Source organism: Aptenodytes patagonicus, chromosome 3 (genome assembly GCF_965638725.1).
Source record: "Aptenodytes patagonicus chromosome 3, bAptPat1.pri.cur, whole genome shotgun sequence".
Classification (NCBI taxonomy): domain Eukaryota; kingdom Metazoa; phylum Chordata; class Aves; order Sphenisciformes; family Spheniscidae; genus Aptenodytes; species Aptenodytes patagonicus.
This window is the reverse complement of record NC_134951.1, coordinates 74553824-74577236: the sequence shown is the minus strand read 5'-3', so window position 1 is coordinate 74577236 and position 23413 is coordinate 74553824. Positions and strand designations below refer to the sequence as shown.

Genomic DNA, 23413 nt, shown 5'->3' with positions numbered 1-23413 from the left:
TCCATAGATTAAGACTTCTTTAACATCACTAGTACAACAGTTGGGAATAATGTTCACAAACTGATTTTTTTTTTTTTTTTTTTTTAATTTGAGTAGAAGATGTACATATTTATCGAGAGACACAATTCCACTATTTTCCAGAAGCATACGATAGACAGGAATTTTCTGGGCCGTATGGTCTTTATGGTTTTGCCAGTTTTCTTCTTCCTGAGTTTATTCTGTCGTCAGAAAACTACCCTTGCAAGTTCAAACAGAACCTGTGGAATAGCAAACACATCGATATGAATTTTTATTTGATTTAATAATACTTAAACCAGCTTACACTGTAAACGAGATAATCTGAAAAATAAGTGTAGCTGCAATTCAAAAGTTACTTGCAAAGAACTGAAGACTAATCCCCTTGTACAGTAAATTACGTTAATAAAATAATCTTGATTCTCAAATTATGAAGTATTTAAGTTGCACTTGTCATTACATTTCCAGTGTGATAGTGGAAAAAACCCCACCAACCTCTATGGTGATGAGTATTACTATCATCCACTCGAGGCGTAGAGCGTGCTTTTCATTCAGGTGGTTTCGCATTAGGTCTGTCAGCTCCATGCAGTGCTGAAGCTTTTCATTCATTACCTGCAAGAGATTCCAAATACATGGCAAATCTGGGTTCCATAAGTGGAATGAGATCACTAAAGAAAGGAACGCAATCCACAGAAGGGCTCACTGAACAGAACTAGAAAGGTGTTAACGCTCTTCTGTGAAAAATAGAACAGAAAGGTCCTGTAAGGCGACATACAGAAGCAACAGAAGCTTCAATATAAATAAGTCTGTTATTTCAATAGGTTCACAAAAATAACAGAAATTTAGGTATGCGTCTGCAGGCATTAAACTGCTTCTGGGTGATGTCTACTCATTAAAACAGGCACAAGCAAAAGAAGATGCAGCTTACTGGAATGCCTTGAAAGTAACTAAGTATTTCATGTTGCTGTACCACCAGAAGAGGTAGTTTTTGTGCTGCTTATTCTGGTTCAGCAGTAAGCATTATGTCGCCCTTCAATGAACTGACCTGAATGATTATGTCAGTAAGAAGACCGCTTCGCATCTCGAGTTTTTTAACTTGTTCTCTTGCACACATTTCAGAACAAGAATTAAATCTCCTCTTCTTATAACTATTTAAAGCCTAATTTAGTGGCTCAGGAAATATACAATCCATTCATGTGAGGCAGGGTTGTTAACCTAAACTGGGTAAAAGATGTGTGGGTTACAAACACATGGAAAAGGGGATGGTGTGTAGGATCCTATTATTCTTTATTCAGTTTCTACAATTAAAACAGACATTCATGGAGCAGTCTGTAACCCTCCTCGGCCAAAGACAGCTGATCCGAGTGGAAAATTCTCGTAACAGTAAGACGCCTACCTTAACTCTGCGATTAATGTTGAGAAACTGGCAAGTCTTGTCATAGAGCTCTTCCAGTTTTTCTCTATCCCAGTAGAAGTCAGGTGTTATTAGCAGGTCTGAACTCAGATTTATACGGTGTCTAAAAAGAACGGGTATTACAGTAGTTCAATCTTCCTTTTGGTGAATATAGGAGCAAATATTACATAGCAGTTAAAAGAAACAGGAAAATGTTCCTGTAATTTTAAGTAAAATATGAAAAGAATCTCCTTTCATAATAAAAATACAATTGTAGTGATTGTTTAAAATTGGTCACATCTCCTGAAACTTTTCTGAAATACTGTACTGTGTAACAGTTTTGAGCATAAATGACTTTCTCTTATGTCAGCATTGCCTCCTCAACTTGTCACCTTCCTTAACTTTTGATATCTGCAGAGAAGTCCTTGACTATGCTAGTAGCTCACCGAAGCTGAAGTAGTATGTGAATTAAAGTTACTGGGGAGCTCCTTAACAGCTTGTTTGTATCTCGGAACTCTGAAGTGTGACTGGTACTGCACGCTGGCTACGTGAGCATAGCGCACCTTTCAGAACCAGGCTGTCGTCTCAACAGCACAAAGGCTAAGAGCTAAAATCTCCCACCTTCAACCTACTGCTCACATAAATCTTTGGACACTTAGAACATCACTGTTCATTACTGAACAGTCCTTCAAGTAGGGATATAAAATCCAATGTTTGAAATTTTTTGCTTTTTTGTTTTTGAGTTGCTTTTTTGATTTACCTCTTCACCAATTTTGAGGGTTTTTTGTAAGAGAGTGTGTAACGCTCTGTATTCCCAATGGCCAAATTTCACTTGAGAGTGAAAAAAACCAAACCATTAAGTTCTTAGAATGTAGCAGTGGTTTCTGAGTAATTCAAGGAAAGAACAGAACTGACAGAAAAGTTTTACTAACTCTAGGCCGTAGTTAAACAGTTCCACCTACCCCTGTGCTTCCTCCTGCTATCCTTTGCATACTCTAGTATCTACTGTAATTACTCGTCATGAGACATGCGTTGCTGGACCCAGGGAGGGAAAAGGGTGTGAACTTTGGCCATTTACAACATGCTGCTTAATGCCTGTCTGTAGTTGAGATGCCAGTGGTGAGATGGTGGGCCAGTGGGTCCTCTGACTAACCTAACAGCGCACACAGTCTCCAGCCAAAAGAAGGTTGATGGAATTCCCCCCCCCTCGCCCCACCCCACTGTCTTTAGTGTGTATTCTGGTCTTTGTATCATGCATAACTTAAAAATTAAGTTCTGTGTAATACAATGTCTTGGGTGTAACCAAAAAAAGTTACCTTAATGCGAAGAGTTCTCCAATTTTCTGCATTACATCTGCGTGAGACAGTTTCACCTTCCTTCGTGACTTCAGTATCTGCAAAGTAACAAGTTTTTCACTGCTTGATCAAGTAGCATGTGCTAGAAGTTACGAAGTCTGGAGTTCTACAGCCCAAAGTACGTATATGAGTTAAAATCTGAATGCATATCATACTTATTAACATTTGAGTTTTGTTTGCTTAGTACCTTGCTTATCTAGCTTTGTAAGAGTATCACCATGCAACTGTTCATCCAGGTTTTTCAATAAATCGGTGAGAACGCCATCAGGATCAATACAAAATCCCGGAGCATTTTCTATGAATGATTTGCTGAACAAGAGATCATTTGTTTTTTCTTCCTACTACTGTTATTTTTAAGTCATGACAGTGTTCTTTTGCCTTGCCACTACTTCGCCTTTTTATAGACTTCTTCCTTACAACAAACAATGTATTACCATTTATTTCCTTCATACAAAAATAAAAATGATTTCTCTTTTGAACCCTATGAATCTCATTTTTATATGTGACAATCATGTCGACTTTGTACTTCAATTAAGTCTCATGAAAAGCTGTGATTTAAGTAATTCGCTCAAACTCTTCATTATATTCAAGTTAAAGCACATTACCGTCGGCGCAAGCTGCCACACATCGTGTTTGGCCAGGTTTTTAAGCACTGCTTGTCCTGTTCGGCATACGCATTCAACAGTGGCAGGTGACAGTGGCACAACATGGGAAACATTATTCCAATGCAGAACCCCACTCCCAACCCTTTAAAGACTGATGATTTCTTGTCCCACCACTTTGCAGGTGTTCTGAGCTTCTCTACGTTGATGGCTTTGCCATCAAATGTGTTAAGCATTCAATTGCTTTTTCCGTATCCTCAGCTGTATCTGGACTGATCTTTTACATAGCGCAGGAGAAAAGGAGGGGAGAGGTACAAACAAGACCTCACCTCAGGAATTGACTGGATAGATTCCACAAAGTTATCCAATAATGATTCCCAAATAGCCAGCTTTACTGCAACACAAAGGTGACAAAGCAGAACACTGAGAGAGGTATATATGCTTTCAAATAATCACAACTTTAAATCTGCCAACATGCTGCCTCAAGACACGTTGATACATACAAACATTATTTGTAGCAGGTTACCATTAGTAGTATGCAATCTACATACATCTACAGACAAATCTGGGTTGGGCACTGACACAGCTCTGCATGCAGAACCACCTTGAGCGCAGCTCTCCTCTCCAGATGATCAGTTCAGATCCTGGAGAGTTTTTCCTTCAGCCCAAAAGTTGTGTGTTTAAGTGCTCTACCATACGTACAAAGCCTTTGCAAACTACATTCCAAGGAGGCTGGAGATAATGAGCCGTGCTGAAGTCAGGCCGACTTCGTGTGGTGCCACTCAAAAAGTCTCCGCTGCATTTCTAGTGTCCTGCAGAACTCTCATTCTCCATTTGTCCACTATTTGATGCAGCATGCTCAAACCGCGGAGAGTTAGCTTGTACAGACACACCACCTGTACTTGCTGAAGCTGAATTCAGACTTAAGCAAACTCCCATTTTGTTTTTAGGTGAATATACTGTTCACTGAAGATGTAACTTTTCTTCTATGGAATCTGTTCAGCACAGGCAATGGCAACACAAATTCTACTACACCTCAGCTTGAGCCTGGAAAGATGTTTCTACAGGAAGACGACAGAACTCAGGCCTTTGTTCTTTAGTCTGCAGATTCCCAAACAAGAATGAAGTAGTAACAGACCAAAAATTAACCCTATTCACTCAGAAAAATTAATCAGGGAAGATTTAATTGTCAAAATGAACTCTTCGGTGGTAGTAATCGATAGTATCATCTAGTCAGGACACTGATAGTAAATCCAATGCCGAGCATTTTTCACACTCATCTTTTGAATACAGAGGCCTAATCCAAGTCAGTGACTTAAATGACATTTAATTCAGCCCCTGAAAAAAAGCCAATAGGCATTTCAGCTATCACCGATTATTTTGACAGAGGTTGGTTTCTGCTGTGTCATAAATTTGACTTGGACTAGACTTGCATCCTTTATTTTTATTGAACATTATTGAACTGTTTTCCTTTATGATGTGCATGTCTCACACTAACATAAATTGGCACCGCTTATCTCCTGGGAATAAATCCCTTTCTCCATTATATGTGGCACCACTCTTCCATGCAGTGGCTTTATGAACAGCAAAACTATAGGGAAGTAAAGGCTTTTTTTCTCAATAGCTCTTTCTTCGACAGTCAAGAACCATTTAGTTACGCTGTACTCCTTGACCAAATGGTGTATCACTTCAAAAACGTGTTCTGTTTCTTGACATCCCTTCTGTTTAAAGGTGCACTTCCCCAAATACTACAGGAATCCTGTAATTTACCCTAAAAGCAGTAGGGGTAGACAGACCAGATTTCTTTTAAAGGTCTTTTCGAGGACGGCCTTACTGCTGCTCGCTTCTACTCCCACTTCCTACCTCATCTGAGGTCTGAGGCAGCAGAGATGTGTATTTCCTCAAGCAGCAGCACCACTGCTGAGCCCGACTTCTTCCCAGTGCCTCCCGCTGCCTCCTGACCGAAGTACCACCTACGGCACGCAGCCATGGCTAATAAGCCTGGGAAACATTATCTGCGACCCCGGTCCACACCTTTGGTACTGGTACACCTCCCCAGCTGGGAATCACTTCTTTAGCCAGCATCCAGCTTTTTCTATGAGAGGAAATGATGTCAGGATGAATTACCTACGGTTACTGACAGGTTTCTAACACTGGACTCTACGCTCGTTGCTATCCTAGAATAGTTCTCAAGGGTGGGGAACGGGATGCTCAGCAGAATGTGTATCTTTTGCAAAGTATGTTTCTTAATGTGCTTTGTTCATCTTTAAGATGATTTACATTGAATGAGGTAATTCCAGTTTACAGAAAACACGGTAAAAGCTTTGAAAACAAATCCTCCCACTGAAGCACAATCAATCTGTACACAGTTTGCCTAAACCAGACACCGAGTCTTCTCCAACCTGTCGCTGTACAAGTCCCACTTATGATGACATTTCACAAAATCTGTAGCATAGGCTGATATTACAAACAATATTAACTCACCAGAAAGACACAGGGCATTTGAAAAGGCAAATTTCTGCAGAACAACTTCATCACTATCCAGCTCAGAATTTAACAAGATTTCTCCTTTATGAAGCTTTGACTGACCTCTGTTAAAAACAGGATTGAAGCATCTTCATTGATTAAGCCACTAGCAAAGGCACATTTAAGGAACAATCGACAATGCAAGAAAGGTTGGTTGGTTATTTGTATAAAGCATGCCATGTCTATACGGATATCATCCCCATTCTTGCATTTGACTCGCGTTCAACCTGACAATGACCAAAACACATCACTGAAAATCAGTTCCTCAGTCTAAGACTAATATTATGACCAAATTTTCCAGGTTTAAATGAAACTGCAGCAAGCTATGATAGTAACTACAGCATTACTATATACACACAGATAATTCAGAGCAAGCAGGATGCTGGCCTCTCTCCTGCTCTCTATCTCCTGTATTATCTGTTTCTGTTTTCCTTTTCTTCTGTCATTTTTATCAGCATCACTCCCTCCCTGCTATGATGTTACTTTCCCTGAAACCTCTATTGCATAGGGGGCCAGCAGCAAAGAAAAGGGGGCATGAGAGTCCTTCAATTTATCATGTCAATCTCACTATGGAACTTGCATAATCACAATGGAATGTGCCAGGAATCACAAATTACACAACTGGATAGCACATGCAGTTTTCAAATGGCCAGGAAAAAACAAAACCAAAAACCTGTCCTCTTATGAGGTTACCTTAAATAAGCTCAACCTCATTAGCTCAGCTCCTAGTGTCCTGTTTAGGAGTTGGGTTTTGGTGCTGTTGGAAAATTACTGGTAATTTTTATAATCATTTACATTGAGAAATATTTCTGTAGAGATCATTTGCTCCCCATGATGAAAAAACATTATTTAACAAGGCAAGACAACTTGCCGAGTTTATCGTTCCACAGTATTCAAGTTATAACTTTCCTAGGAAGTGAAGTACGTGCAGAATTACATCTTTATATATGAACCTAGAGGGCACTAAGGAAAGCTTATGCAGAAAATCCTCTTTAAAATCAGATTTGTCTCAATAGTGCATATTTATTTTTTTCTATGAGGTACATAGTTTCTGTTTGGGATTGCTGAAAAACATGTTCAGTGGTGTGGGCATGGAGCTTCATAATTTACAAAATCTAGTGCAAGTCACAAAGTCACCAAATCACAAAGGCCATTACTTGCAAGTTTAGCAGTTCAGCAAAATTTGCCAATTTAATTTACTGTTTTCTCCTTTCCTTATTTTACTAATTTGAAAAAGAGTAAGGAAAAGTATGTTTTTACTAGCTGCTTTTGCTTGAATTTGTTTTAGATGTCTATTAGCTTTTATATCAAGAGTGCCTGAAGATACTTACTCTCCTAGTCTATAGTTCATCTCTTCATTCTCCCAATGGACTAGTGCAACTTCATACGGCTGAATTTCATGCTGTTCTAGCACTTGCATGATATTCTTCATCTAAGAAAAAGACAATTGCACACGTAGGAACAGTTACCATGCAGTATACTATCACTCTACAAAGATCTAGCATATAACAGGCTGATGAATGCAACTTTCATGCCAAAGTTATTTAAGTAACGACGAATAGGTGTGCTAAGTAATGAAGTGATTATTAACACAGTTTATTTCTGAAGCTATCTGTAGCTGTGTGGAAGAATTTGTGGCTATGAACAACTGCAAGGAATCTGTGAAGACTAAAATGTCATTTAATGTCTGCATATATAAAACAGGGTAAGGATTAACCACAGCAGCAGCAAAGACAATGCGGACATACTCAGTATTATAACAATGAGCTGTACAAGATCTTGGCAGATGTCTGAGTGTGGGAATGAATCTTTAGGATAAGTACCTCAGGTGGCTCTTTCTGCCAAAATTACTAGTTTGCTGCTAAAATCAACAGTTTTGTTTCAGCTACCAGAGCTTGGGTTGTATTACAGAAATCCTTTACCGCTACAGAAATCTGTAAAAATGGTTTCAGCTGCCCACATTCAACCCTGTAAACAGTTAAATGTACAATTTTACTTGCAGAAGTAATCTCATTGTCATTTTATTCTCAAGCACACTAAAACCTGATGCAGGAAGAAAGAGCCCTTTTCTCTCACAAAACTTTCTCCTCTGACATCTGACTTAGGATCCCTCATCCTTGTTCCTTTCTACGTGCTACAAGGCTCCCCTCATAAAAATCATTCTGCAATTAGAACAGATTCTGAACTAAAAAAAACACTCACCTACAGGTTTTTAAAAGGCATTTAGCTACACAACAGCCAATAAAAACAAACCCAAACCACCACAATACACTCTTCATGCCTTAATTCTTTAAAGAGGTGAATCTTTTACTAAGTCATACTTAAAACACTCTCTTCAAAATAATAGATAATAGTTAATCTTTTAGTACAAAACTGTATGCTAGTAAATTGTTCATGAAGCATATTCTCCAGAGGTTAAGTACTCTAAAAAAATCTGTTGGATCACCTGCAAGAGGGATTTTCTTTGCAGTGCTAGCTTTCTTCATTGCTTTCAAGAATTTTGGTGATACTATCTATGTAAGACACGGTAACATTTTTCACTAAAAAAACCCCTAACCCTACAGCTGCAACTGCTTGTTTCATAATCCTGAATTTAACATTAGCATGACTAGTACCTGCCATATATTCCAAGTCTTGCGGTAAAAAAGGGTATGAAAAATTATTTTCATTTTTTAGGCAAGGAAGCGTCTGCTTTTAGGCCAGCCAGCTTGGCCAACCAGCTACGCTGTGTCCAGGGACAGCTCAGCAATGCAAACCCCGCTAAAACAATGCCAGAGTTAATAGCCAATCCATAACGTAGCATGCCAGACTTCAAGAGCGTGTTCACTTGGATCCAGGTGCTCTAGCAAGTCATTACTAATACAGTAATAATTATGCTGTTAATAGACCAACAGTCCCTTCCAGAACTACAACCAGCTCAGGCTTCCCAGGGCCAGTACAGAGCAAGATTTAACAAAGCTTTACAGACTGTAACCGATGCTGTGAAATTCATATGTCTTGTAATATGCAGACTTCCAAAGCTCTTCTATTGCTCTGGATAATGAGAAATTGTGGTTCAGTGGCAGCTTTCTTTTGTCTATTCAGAGTAATACAAAGGCTTCCACTGACCGATGCGAGTTTCTTCTAGGCCCAGTCTAATTTTACAGAAGGGACTACCTGTGACACAGTACATTTAATGAGAAGAGATGTTCTGGATTCACTCAGTGCAAACTCTTGCTATTACAGGCAATCACGTCACACAATTTCCTTTTTAAAAAAAACAGATGAAACTCCACCTCAAAGCTAGTTTTGCTTTTTGCCCTTGCTATTTTTGGTGGGGAAGCTGTTGCACAACCTCCCTACTGAGGTATTTGAAAACGGTATTTTACATTTTAAATTTCTATTCATGATCAGTCTGTAGTTAATACTTCTTCTGTTAAGTGTCCATTAGTTTAAAATAGTTTTTCTTCTCCTAATAGTCATTCTGGAGTACTTTTAAAAAGCAATTCTGTCCATTCACTGTGATTCTCTACATTCTGTTTTACTGAATTGCTTTCAGTTTCTGTTCTACAGACCAGTTTGGTTTCTTTTTTTTGTTTCAGTTCATTAAAACCTGTGAATAAAAATACCTCCTCTATTTGAGCAAGCTGTTTGGAAGTTAAAACTTTGACTACGATTTCACTGAGCAGAAAGAGGTGGTTTTCTTCTTCTTTTATAAATAAAGCTAGCAAGGGACCAACTAAAGTTACTACTACCGACAAGAAAAACCTGGTATCAAATTTTCAAAGGTACTTAAGTGTGTACAACAGAACGAGATTTTTTCAGAGTACTCCAGTGGGTAGAGGTGCCCAACTCATAAAAATCAACAGGAGTTAGTCAGCCAGTCTTCAGTAATACCTGTGAATCAGTAGCGTAGTTACAGCCATAGCATCCTAAGTGTGCTACAGGCAAGGTTTGAAGGGAGAACTAGTTATCTTTTTGTAGGCCAGCTGATACACTGACCCCCCCCAAACCAGACAGGAAATCAGGAACATTTCAGGTCTGAAACAGAAAAAGCGAACTTGAATCCAGAAATTGTCCATGTCTGGAAACAACCGCTCTGTATTTCCATTTACCTCAATGAAAATCCTCCTGTAAACTTCTGTGCATCTCAGTATATATTTAATACACCATTTAATTTCACATGCTCTGCCTACAGATAAGATCGATACTTTTTCTCTTTGTATCTAGAATCCCATTTTATTTAACCACAGTAATAAAAATCAATATATTATATATAAAAAAAAAATTCATAAAATAGATATGCCTGTGGCATACCTCTCTTGGTCAGAAAAGAGCACCAAATTATCATAAAGGGTATGTCATTTCAATATCAACATATTTTAACAATTATACCAACCAATAAAAATCTTCCTTCAGGAAAATTGCTAACTGGTAGAAACACAAAACAGTATTAAAAAGTTGCTTACAAATTTTGCCTCTTTCAAAGTTATCTAAAAGCAGGTTTTGAATAGTTTTGACTTAAATGGCTCTAGAATGATCCTTTTCTTCTAACACATTTTCTGTTACACCAGTGCCTTTCAACCAACCATTCACAGGTTTGATTTTTCTGATCTACTTCTTCAGGATGTAGAGCTGCAAGAACTCTCTTTTTGCCAATCTCACTAGATTAAGGTTTCAGATTTTTGGCATCAAGTAGAAAATGATATCCACTTTGTATGTTACACGCGTATTTGCTCATTTTGTGCAGAAAGTCAAGTTTCAAAGGTGATACATCAGCAACCCACACACTTGAGGGCAGCAGCAGGCAAGCACCTGCACTCATTAGGAGAAGAATCAATCCTTTTGCTTTAGCGAGAGATCCAAGCTCCCAAACAAAGCCCAAGCATGCTGGGCTTTGTGGGACTGACAAAACATCCGCTTATGACGTTTTACCAAACAGTTTTGCTTTACTTACACTTTTCTCTTCCACATTCCAAAACACAACAGCCCCTTCCCTGTGAATTCAAGGAAAAACTGAGGTGTAATTATACTGTTTCAAATGTATTTCAATGCAATACTCAAACGTACAGTGGCAATTTTTGTCATCGTGAATCAAGAAACAATACTATCTTCACAAAAACTACATAATAGTTGCTTTTTAACCACACTTTAATGAAAAAACATGAGAAGATAAGTCATTTTTTAACCATTTAAATAATTCTGGGGTTTTTTTTAAATAATTCTGATTGGACAGTTATTCCTTGAGTTTCATGAGGTAATATGATGCAGTGATCTAGCAAGCTGCACTACTTCTTTCACACCATTGCTATTAATAAAATTATGTTTTGGGCATGATTTATAACTTACCTGAAGAAAAAAGTCATGCCAGGATCATCTTCTTTTGCAGATTTCTCAGTACCAATCACCAAGACGTTTGCAGCATCTAGTTTGAAATAAATGAAAAAATTGAAGAATTATTCAAACTTCTAAACATGATAGCTATAAGCATATAATTCCAGTTTAACAGTCACATGCTAACACGTCAGTCGGTCCCATATTTTATTTTTCTGATGGAAATGCTTGCCAGGAAACAACTACAATACCAAACTACACTGCTTCTCTGAAGTGTCACACTCTAGACAGACTCAGATGCTATGTTGATCTTCACTGGAATCTTTAGTTAATGAAATGTAACAGTTCTGAAGAACAAAAGACATAAGGGAAGACTGATGCAGGGCATAGTAAATAACCAGGAACAGAATACAGAAGTGGACACACAACGTGAGTGAACTATGGAAGTTTGCCCACAGTTGCAGAGAAATTACCATTCAAATCCGCTTGCCCAGAAGATCTTTCTCTTTTCTATACAGCAAGGGACTAATCCGCACTCAAATTTTGCTGACTTTGCTTTGACAGTCAGAAACTTTACAAAGCATACCCCCAAGAAAGGAGAGGGTACATCTGCATTCTCCTTCGGGTCAGAAGCGCGCTTTTGAAACAAATCTTCCAGCCACCCTCATTTACCACACTTCCGATGTGCACTGCAGAAGAGTGTCAGAGTACACAAATGGGAATTTTTTGCATTAAATTGAACTGAAAAAGGAGCTCCAAAAATGCACCTGTGGTACTCCAACTGCTAATGGGCGTTTGTTACAAAGGACCCGACTTGAGCTAGTGTAAGTAGAATGCCCCAAAACTTACAAAATGTGGATGCTGGGTTCTCAAAACAGGGTTTTGGTTTTTTCCCCTATAGGTCTGCTCCACTGTACTATTGGCTAACGTAGACAAAGTTTTAGAAGTCCTGATGTGGTTCTGACAAAAAAGGTTACTTTCCAGCATGATTCATTTTGTTGTAGAACTAGCGGAAGCTAGACCAGCAAACCCCCCTACCTCTATTATAAAGTGAGACACCACAAAGAGGAATTTGCAGGACCTAACACCTAAGCCTTAAAAAGTTCAACCCCTTTGCAGAAAGATCACAAGTCAAGCGACAAGGCATCAAATTCAGCCTGTGTACAAATTCCACTCTCTGCTTTACTGCTCAAGCCATAGAGGCCAGGTAGACTAAGGCGGCAGAAAGAGATGACTAAGTATCGGATATACTTTTGCTAATACCTGAATTGAGACCACACAGTTGGTCCGTCTGAACCCTTTAAAGACTTTTTTTCCACTTGCTATTCCAGTTCAGAAACATATGATTTGATGAATCACTAGAGCAAGTTCTGGGTGTGAAGTTTGAGTTCACCATGGAAGAAACATTTGTCTGCATTTTCTCATTTGCCTTTTCAAATATCACCCTCATCTTTATTTATCCACTCCAGCCAAAACATACGCAATTGAAGAGAATTTGGTCCATTGTAAGTGGAGGTACACGATCTGCCTCTAAAATGTTTTTAAAGAGGTTGAAAGCAAGACTAATGCTTAGGAAGCACACTACAAAGCAACAAATCCACACACTAATTGCCGATTTATATGTGCTAATTGCTGATTCTATGTGCTAATATTTTTTGATTTTCCAAGATTGAATGTGTGAGTTGGTAACCAATCACTGCTACATGCACAAGCCAACCACCACAACACATCAGATCTGCTGGCACAATCCAACATCCTTTCATCATTACTTCCTCCAAACTTTGATAAGCAGAGTATCTATTGTGAGGAGTCAAAAACACACCATGAAGAAATGAAAGAACTGGCAAACTCCACACTCCCAGGGTAAAATACCAGCAACGGCAACATTTGCCTTACAATAATTCACAGTCATGCTGGGGATTGTACAAAGTTTCTATCCTGAAGCTGTGAAACCAGTGTTGGTTTTAATACAAAGAAACTACATAGGAACATGAAGCCTATACTCCAGAGCACCTTGCCTTTCCATGTTCATCTTTCTGAGCAAGATGATCATTAGTAAGTCTTGTGTTTAAAAGAGACCCACTGCAGTACTATTGCACTTGGATTATTAAGTGTTTGAGAGGCAGCCAGATATTTGATAACCTCTACTGAAATGCCCATAAACACTGTCATTCTCTTAGCTTCATATAATCTGTTCATTCAAACAAACAAAAAAAAGCATTCTACTGCCAACATATGAAAATCACAGCTGTTCTAGGGCATAAGGTTCCTTCAGCTACAGAAAGCTCCATTTGTTTTTCTCTTGTAATACACTTCAGCTATTTCAAAGCCATACTTTCCCAAGTCTTCAGAGATACTTTGTATGGAAACCAGAACCAATTATTTTGCTGAAGCCTAACTAAGTGAAGCATTCAACGATTGCTAGGATATATTTGGTCCAGTAAAAAAAAGTATCAACTGCATTCTCTTTACTAAAACTAAGCATTGGTGGGTATATCTTTTTCATTTCACTTAGTCAGCAAGATTCTCTCTTGCACGCCTTCCTCTCCAACCCTCAGTGATTTACATTAATAGAAGTGTGGGTACGGAAAGGAGATGCAACACTTCAGATTACAAAATTGTTTTGACAGCTGAAGCACTACATTATCACATTACTGAAAGATTAATTAAAATAAAGAAAACTCTCAGAATTTTTTCAGTTAGCAAATTTCTATAGAAATTCTTTGTATCAGAAAAATTTCCAAATTTATTTTTCCTGCATGCATCTGATTTTTCAATACTTTTAGTGTAATTGTAATTTTGGGAAAAATTATGATAGGGTAACAGCAAGTGCTGGTTATATTGCTATTCTGAAAGGTTTAGTTGTGTTTTTTTTAAGCAAATGGAATTTTTAAGCAAAGCAATACTTTTATAGGCAGTAAGATATATTCCAGGGTATTACCAGAATAAGAATACATGAATTATAAAAATTATACACCTCACCCATATTTCATTTCCCAAGGTATAACATTGCTTTTAATATGTTTCAAAAATCTACCTCTAGGCAAACTTGTTATTTCAACATATCCATGTGAAGTCAGGTCATGACACAGATTACCAAGATGATATTCATCTGCTGTTGCAAAGGCTGTGCACTGCATCAGATTCTGTGCCAAAGGAATAAAGATTTGAGTTAGGGAAAGGCTGAAGCAAGATGTTCATAAGACAATTGTTTGCCTCAAATTTATCATGAGAGTGACATTTTTCATTTATTCACTCTTTTCTATGATATCATTGCCACGCTGTCCACCTGGTGTACAAATACTGAGATAGATTACTTGCTCCCTGTTAAATGGGAAAGCAAATCACAGACTGAGATCAAACCAGGTGACATGAGTAAGTCGCACCAAAAAGCTTTGTGATAGAGCCACAAAATGAACACTGCTTCCCTGAATGCCAATCAAATGCTTTAACAGTAGAACTACACTTGCTACTGCTCTCCCATCCTACAGCTTATGACATACTTAGCTGACCACCGAAATCAAAAGCAAGACACCCCAATATCAGCTTTAAGATCTATATTTTAAAGATAAATGGAATTCAGCTAACCCAGCCTGCTTGTCAAACAGAAGCTCCAACCGCAAATATCATGTTCTTCCAAGCACAAAGCTCACTGCCCAGGTAACCCCCGAGGTACGAGCCATTGCAGCACCACAGCACAGAAAGTCACAGATCTTCCAGGCCAGTTGTAGATGCTGCAGACCTACAGTATCCCCTCTGAGCTGAATCTTGCACTAACAACATGGTCTCAACTGACACCACAGTCGAACAGTATACAACAGCCAGAGTTTGTCTCAATATTCCACATTCGTAAATAACTAAAATGCCATATTGAAACAAACGACTGGAAAAATGATACTGACTTGCAATGAGACAGACTCATGCATGGCAAAGAAAGCAGAGTCATCTGTGTAAAGAATTTCTTGATTAATCAAACAAGTCACAATAAACCAATTTACAAATTCTACTACTCATTTTAAGTGGATTTCTTTGTTCTGATACCATGTATGTCCCATGATAACGTTTTTCAGTACAATGTAGTGGAAGATATCCAGAGAGCAATGTGTCTCATTGTGGATCAGCCACTTCCCAGCTTTTTGTAACTAATACAAATGGGGATGTAACTAACAACAAATGAACAAAAGAACTGTACTCATCTGCAAACATTTATACCCACAATACACTTCAACTTAAAATCCAAATTATATTCTCACAGCACTCATACACTACCAAACAGCAAGGCTTAAAAAGGCGTTCCACTCCTTTGGGGGGGCCATTATCAGTCATCAGAATCACGGCCACACATTTAAACCTGCTTTTCTTTCTTAATGTTAACATTCTGTTATCCTTTCCAAAGCTTTGCTTACACACCATCTTAATTCAGTGATCACTAACAGAAAATAAACTTTAAAAGTAATTACAATATTCAGTGAGCAAATTTGTAGGCGTATTTCCATGACTGTGCTATGAGGCTGAGTTTACAGTGGAACAGAATTGTGTTTTCAGTTCCCTTGCTGCAGTACCTTTGAAAAGTTGGATTATCACAATTTCATCTGTTTAAATCCATTCTCAATCTCTAAGCTGCCAATGCAAATATATATTTCAGATTCTTCCCGAAAGTTTTGGTTATTAGAAGTACACATGCTCTGCCATGAAACTCTTCTGTTAAAAGCTAAGGGAGCAAACTTATCTTCTAGCTAGTATGTAATCTGAAAATCTCTATCCTGCTCTATGCTTCCTGTAGCTTATTGTGCTATTGTTCATTTCAAGGCAGAGGTACCACAGGACAGACTTTCTGTCTTACTGCTGCAATTTTAGTTTCAATGCAAAGACTTCACATTTAGTTAGAACCAGAAGTTTACTGCTAAGACTACATGCCTGAAGTAGCATTTTGGATATGCACTAGTTTGTTTTTTTACAATACACTGTTTCACTTAAATTTTTACTGAAATCTTGTTTGATGAGGAATATTTGGATTGGGTGTAATTTGAGATTAAGACACCTAAAATATATGTGTCCACAGGCACTCTTAATGTCTAAGCTCCCATGAGAGTTGGTGGAGATATAGCCAAGAAGTCTATACCCTAATGAGTGATTCAGCTAGTCCTAAAATAGATGTGTTAACTGGCCGGTCAACCTTAATCCTGTGCTTTCTGCTATGTCACCTTCACCTGCAAACTTCAAAATAAGAGAATACAAGATCTATACTGGTGCTAGAAAGAAACTCCAGCTACTCACCATCCTCCTCCTTTCTGCCTACAGCTGGGGCTTCATTGAGGTTCTATCCAGAGCACCACAACAGCTAGCCGAGTAGCCATCCTCAGTACCTCAACAACTCATCTTCCGTATCATCATGCCTCCAACAACTGCACAGGCTCACGGAACCGTAATTCTCCTTAGCCCATCCCTTCCACTTAAAGGATACAAAAATTTTTAAGAAGGAAAACCTGTAGGATGAACTTAAATCCTCACATCACCATAGGAATCAGTCTTTATCTTAAGGATAGTAAATACTACATCTTTACTTGATTTTCAAGCTTTTTCTAGACTACATGGCTATAGTATTAAAAAACAGGTCAGAGGCTTTTCATGCCACCAGACCTTACAAGACTAACTAAACTGAGTAGTGGTACTCCTGACTGACGGACTGACTAAACCAGTTAACTGCTTTCAAGTAACTCCTCCATGTATCCTGAAAAACTGGTCTTACGACCGTTTATCATTGCTGGTGCTCAGCACTCTGCCTGTAAACAACACATGAAGACCAGTGCTGGGGAGGAGTGGGAAGGACCTCATTCACGGACTGTTCTGCAAAAGAAAGGTGTCAACTGTCAGGCCCTCCCAGACAGAAAACACCAGAGATCCTCAGGGTTCATCTAGCCGAGAACCTTAAGAGTGGGCCCAGAGCTAGTGTCTCAAGGGGCAGACCGGGAAGGAGAAGACACAGCAGCCTGCCCCTAGGTAACTGCCCTGGCAATAGGGCCTGCGCTACTGGAGGGCTCTTGGTTGCCTCCACACACGCACAGGAAGGCAAGATCAGCTTTTTCATGACATCAGGATTTAGAGAAAACTGGTGGTGCACTGAAAAAAACCTCAAGGATTCTCCATTTGCTCTACAACTTGCAGAAATCAGCCACATCTTTAAGTTATTTCTCTACACTATGTATCTATAAGGAAATACACAGACAGGTAAAAAAAATGCTTATTCCAAAATACTGTCAGCCTGCAGTCAAGGTGACAGCCTGTCCGTACCCCTGTAGATGGGGCTATATATCTGACAAAACCACATGGGGTTTATTCAAAAACAGCAAATGTTTTTGTTAGGTCTGAGTTTATGTGATTTCTGGCACAGCATTTTGCCATGTGGAAGCTTCCTCAGAAAATATATTATTATTTCAGTATATCAGGCAGGATTGTCTCCATTTCTTCACAATGGAAGAAAGTAAAAATAGCAGTGCATATTACTTGCATACATATATACAAAAATGTCAAACAAAGAAACTGTTTGCATTCTATGCTGCCATTTAAAATTCTCAAGAATCTAAAAAAAATTGTCACTTCAATTCACCCAACAACAAAACGAAGCAACCTCTGAATGTAATGTCATAGCATGAATAACAAGCTTGAAACATTACACGGTGTTTCAGGACTAATATTCTTCACTTTCTTTTTTCAAAGCAACGGGAAAATACAAGTGGAAACTAAGTTGTCTATAATGGAGTCTTTATGTTACATTAAAGCATACTCCTGCTCACCATACACAATATTATTCAGTAGATCAGGTAACAGACCTATTTTGCAATGTGGAAGCTATTTCTGAAAGCACAATACTTGTTTCAGTCTCATCTATAATGCTATTTTATTAACAATACCCTGGAACTCAGTTGTTGTTGTAGCTTGAGGAGAACAGTAACACTTCTGACACCAGGATTTTCCTTAGAGATCTTATATTCAAGTATGCTTAAGGTCTGCCTTGGCTAGTATTGAGGGTTGCAAAGAACTATCTTAAGGAGAAACAGCCACAAGTATGCACTGTTCCACTTAATCATATCTCATTTTATGCAAAACAGTTTGTTGCTGCAGTTACCCTGTAGACCTAGAAGTCTGGAGATCAAGGTGCTAGTTCTACACATGGAATAGTCTTCTTCGAGTAACACAGGCTACATCTGCACCTCCGTTTCCTATCTGAAACTTAATCTGCATATAAACTTTATACTATTTACTTTCATCTTGATTTCTGTTTGAGTGAAGCCTTAAAACTGGGTAGAATTGGACAAGCAAGAATATTTAGGGAAAGTTAAATTATTCTGAAAGCTAGACTTTGTTTCTCAGTATTAAATGTGATTTGAAAGCACTGGTTAAAATTATTTTTAATGGATTTCGTCTTTCTGCTTTAATAACCACTTATCTTCCCTCCACTTTTGTTTACACATTGCTAGTAAATCTCCATTTTATCTTTAAAATACCAGACATGCTAGTTTCTATCAAGCTTGTTTCTGTTTGCAGAGTTCTAACCTCTTTGTGGCCATACTAGGGTAAATAATGAACTCCTCATAGAATCATAGAATCATTAAGGTTGGAAAAGACCTCTAAGATCATCGAGTCCAACCGTCAACCCAACACCACCAGGCCCACTAAACCATGTCCCTAAGCGCCTCATCTACACGTCTTTTAAATACCTCCAGGGATGGGGACTCAACCACTTCCCTGGGCAGCCTCTTCCAATGTTTAACCACTCTTTCAGCAAAGAAATTTTTCCTCACGTCCAAGCTAAACCTCCCCTGGCGCAACTTGAGGCCATTTCCTCTCATCCTATCGCTTCTTACTTGGGAGAAGAGACTGACACCCACCTCGCTACAACCTCCTTTCAGGTAGTTGTAGAGAGCGATGAGGTCTCCCCTCAGCCTCCTTTTCTCCAGGCTAAACAACCCCAGTTCCCTCAGCCGCTCCTCAGAAGACTTGTTCTCCAGACCCCTCACCAGCCTCGTTGCCCTTCTCTGGACATGCTCCAGCACCTCGACGTCCTTCTTGTAGTGAGGGGCCCAAAACTGAACACAGTATTCGAGGTGCGGCCTCACCAGTGCCGAGTAGAGGGGCACGACCACTTCCCTACTCCTGCTGGCCACACTATTTCTGATACAGGCCAGGATGCCATTGGCCTTCTTGGCCGCCTGGGCACACTGCCGGCTCATGTTCAGCCGCTGTCGACCAACACCCCCAGGTCCTTTTCCGACAGGCAGCTTTCCAGCCACTCTTCCCCAAGCCTGTAGCGCTGCTTGGGGTTGTTGTGGCCGAAGTGCAGGACTCGGCACTTGACCTTGTTGAATCTCATCCAGTTGGCCTCGGCCCATCGATCCAGCCTGTCCAGGTCCCTCTGCAGAGCCTTCCTACCCTCGAGCAGATCAACACTCCCGCCCAACTTGGTGTCGTCTGCAAACTTACTGAGGGTGCACTCGATCCCCGCATCCAGATCACTGATAAAGATATTGAACAAGACCGGCCCCAAAACTGAGCCTAAATCCTCCTCGCTAAACAAACATGTTAATTTCATTAAAATGTTAATCTAAACCCAAATCTGAATCTAAACTAAATTGATGAAGGTCCCTTAATGTTATACAGACTGTAAATTTTATACTTTACCTCCACGTCTGACAGTAGTGGCTGGTTTGTTCTGGATGGCTGCTTGGTCCTTGGTGCCTTCGGTGGCCTCTTAACTGGCTGGTTACTGTGTTTTGGAATAATTTTACCAGCTGATACAACCGAGTAAAATCTTGATGATACATTCCTAAGCTTTTTAATACACTGTGTATTGAGCTTGTAGTTTTCCGTCATCGCCACACCAAAATGTTTCCAGGATGGAAAAAAAACCTCCCCACTCTGATAATAAACATTTTTTCCCAAAGCCGATACATTTCCTTGGAGCAATTGCCAATTCTTGCCTTGCACACATCGACTTGTCAAACAAGGGGAAGCAGTTCTCAGAGCGTACAAATTCCAAGACTTTTCTGTTCTGTGAGCTGTTCTGTCAACTTCATTATCCAGCTTTAATAGTGGACGTCCAGTTTTACTAAAGCTTTGGCATTGGCATATTGTTGTTAAAGCGTGGAAAGGTCTAGTCTGAAGGTGCAGAAGTTTCAGTCTCATTGCTTCCCTCAGAACTGTATTTAAAACAAACAAACAAAATCATCCATCAACTCTTTGGAAAGAAGTAATACTATTTTCCCCTTATCTAAAAGACGACCCATACTCCTTCTGCATGTGTTAGTACTCCTAAGCACATAAACATTAGTGCGATTCAACAGCTTTTTCTCAATGTTATGGAAATAACTCTAATTAAGATCGAAACACATTATCGAGCTGTGTGCTTGCAACACGTGGTGAAAAAGTAGAATGGGTTGCTATGTCAATATGTAAGCAGACATCTTTTCCTTCTGTTGCTCATTCTGTATAGCAGTCTGCACTCTCAGTAATCCCACTGACGAAATTACTCATGAGCAAGCACACACCTTAAAGAGGACATCAGACTCTGTGAATCATTGTTTTATACATAATTAAAACAATAATTAGATTACTATGTGCTTGCATGGGAATGTCACCTACGGAATACACACATCAGCTCAAACTGCTGTATCGCAAACAGCCAAGCACGGATCCAGCTCTGTTCGTCTGTCTTGACTAGAGCGAGAGCCGAGTCAATCAGGTTACGGTCTTGATCCTGCTAGCACGTACTGGTGCAACAGGGACCGCAAGGCCTGCTTGCAGATCTACCTGTGCTGACGGAAATACGACAGTGTCCTTATTCTGTTACTCCAGACCAAGAGCAAGCTTATTACATTTACGCTACGTTGTATGAGCTAATCAAATAAACTTTGAAAGTATTCACAGACAGTAGACTGAATACCTCAGTGGGTATGTTTCACTTGCTGAAAAATCGCAGTGTCAAGTCCCCGCCCCCATCTGCTTTTATTAACCAAGAATACTCCCCTCGTGACACAAAATTCATCTTCAGCAAGTTATTAAAAAAAAAAAAGTCATTAAGTTGTACAGTTTGAAAAAACTGCCAATTTCAGAATACTTTTCAAAAACTGTGTAAAGAAGGATCTTCAATACCACCCATACATTTAACGTAATGGTTCAAATAAGCATTTTCTTGTGAGAACAAATCATTGTGTGCTGACTGGAACAAGCCCTCCATCCTGACAAGGATACCTAGATGCTAGCACAATACACACACAACTTGGAAAAAAAAAACCAAAACCAAACATCACCCTGACACAACTTAATGGAAGGGGGTTACACTAATTCTGGTGAGAGGCATACAATTCTACAAAAAAAAAAAAAAAAAAAAGGACATAAAACACCTTTAGGCTACCACAGAATAAGTAATTGATATTGGGCATGATTTTATACGCTCTTCACTTGTAGCTTTTTGCCCAATTTGTAAGCCTGTTATTTGCATACTTATTAGAATAAACTAATTATTGTTTTCATTTTAAACTTGTCCTGTATTTAAAAAGCGACCCAGAGACCCAGAAGACTCTGCCCAGGACAAGGCACATTTACCTTTTTAAAGGCCTGTTACCTCTGGATAACCAAGAGAGCTGAAAAACTCAGCAACTGCGACCCAAGGCTGTCGAGAGCCAGGACAAGGGGAGAAGCCTCCGGTAGCGCGGGGTAACTAGCGGAAGGAGACTCACAAATGCCAGGTACGCCGTACTTTCCTAGCCAACAAAACCTTGTGTCGAATCACAGTGACCCCAGGGGTGATTTTGCAACTGCACAGGCTTACAGCAAGTTACAGGGAAGCAGTGGCCACACAGACTGAATTCCACCGAGGAGCCTTAACGCCAGGTTTGGAGCAGCAGAGGCACCTAGCCAGGAAGCGCAGAATAGAGCAGTCTAAGAAATAAGCGGGCTAAAGAGCTACCACAACCAGACAGCAGGTGCCATCTCCGAACAGCGGAAACAAATCTGCACGGTATTTTCCAACGCCTCTTTGAGACAAGACACGCTTTATTCACGCCCGTTGCCTTTCCAGCCGGCAGACCAAGCTTACTGCGGCAGAGCCAGCAAGATGTACGAATAAACCCGGCCCGCTCTGCCGGCGGGCGGCCCGGCCCGGCCCCCACCCCCGGGAGGGCCCCCTCCGGTATGCGCGGGGGGAAGGGAGCGACCCCGCTCCCGTTGGCTGCCTGCCGGGGCGGGCGGGAAGCAGGCCGCCAGGAAGCCAATCGGGAGGAGAAGGCGCCCCGCCTCCGCAGGAAGAGCGAGGCCAGCGCCGCCCCCGCCCGAGGCGGCGGCCGAGGCGCTCGGGCACCCGCCCCGCCCCGCGGCGGCCGGCGGCTGACGGGCGCCCCTGGCGGGCGCGGGAAGGCGCCACCGCCAGGCCGAGCGCCGCCGCGCGGGGGGCCCGCCCCGCTGCTCCGTAACGCTCGGCTTCCGCCGCAGCTGCGCCACCGCCGAGGGGCGCTCGGCGGAGCGGCCGGCAGGTTGCGCCGCCGCAGTACCCGTGTACGAGGGGGAGGCAGGGGAGCGGCCCGGCAGCCTTGCCGCTCCGGCTCCGGCAGGAGCAGTCCGGGGGCGGAGGGAGGGAGGGAAGGAGGGACGGGGCAGGAAATCGCCCCCCCCCCCCCCGCGGGCAGAGCTCTTTCTCACCCCTGAAACTGCCTCCCCTCGCTCGGCCTACGGCCGTGCCCGCGGGGGACGCGCGGCCCTCCCACTCGCGGCAGGATCGGAGCCGGCGGGAAGGGCGGGCGAGGCCGCCCCGGCTCGCCCACGTCCTCCCGCGGGCGCTGCGGCAGGCCCAGCCCGCAGACGTCCGTGCCGCTGCCCCCCCGCCGCTCCGGGGGGGTCCCAGCAGGGGCTACACAGCCCCCGCCCCAGCACGAGCTCCCGTCGCAGCTCCGACCGGCGGCGGGGAGCCGTCAAGGGCAGCCGCACCGCCGTCCCTCCCCTCCCCCTCCCCCTCTCCCTCTCCGCGGCGCCCGCCCGCCGCCGCCGCGGGAGGGGCGAGGCGGTTCCCGCCGCGCGCCAGCACTGACCTGGGGGAGGGGGCGAGCCGCTCTCCGCCGCGCGAGCCGCGGCCCCGCCCACCGCCCGCCGAGCTCCGCCAGGGCGCGCGGGCCGCCAGGCCCCGCCCGCCCGCCCGTCGCCGTGCGGCGCGGCGGGCG

At 41.5% G+C, this 23413-nt stretch overlaps 1 protein-coding gene across 2 annotated transcripts; it reads right to left on the bottom strand.

Annotated features, from left to right (window-relative positions):
* Positions 1–54: 54 nt before the first annotated feature.
* Positions 55–23346, bottom strand: RMND1 (required for meiotic nuclear division 1 homolog). 2 transcript variants are annotated; one of them, XM_076333842.1, is made up of 12 exons: positions 23285–23346; positions 19884–20401; positions 14242–14350; positions 11220–11295; positions 10828–10867; positions 7223–7323; positions 5850–5956; positions 3695–3759; positions 2725–2801; positions 1412–1532; positions 511–627; positions 55–257 (listed from the first exon to the last, which is right to left on the bottom strand). In XM_076333842.1, the coding sequence occupies exons 2-12, from the start codon at positions 20385–20387 to the stop codon at positions 225–227; spliced, it is 1350 nt and encodes a 449-aa protein (XP_076189957.1). In that variant the 5' UTR covers positions 20388–20401; positions 23285–23346; the 3' UTR covers positions 55–224. The 2 variants fall into 2 exon arrangements, 1 of the variants encoding a protein (XP_076189957.1); XR_012994925.1 differs by lacking the exon at positions 55–257 and adding an exon at positions 1061–1235 and having other exon boundaries at positions 546–627.
* Between the last annotated feature and the right edge of the window lie 67 nt (positions 23347–23413).

Coding starts and splice junctions, on each gene's coding strand:
- RMND1 (XM_076333842.1), bottom strand. CDS start 20,387: ATGAGACTGAAACTTCTGCACCTTCAGACTAGACCTTTCCACGCTTTA. Junction 5,957..7,222: donor ATGAACTATAGACTAGGAGA/GTAAGTATCTTC, acceptor TGTTTTTAACAG/AGGTCAGTCAAAGCTTCATA. Junction 258..510: donor TAATACTCATCACCATAGAG/GTTGGTGGGGTT, acceptor GCTATTCCACAG/GTTCTGTTTGAACTTGCAAG.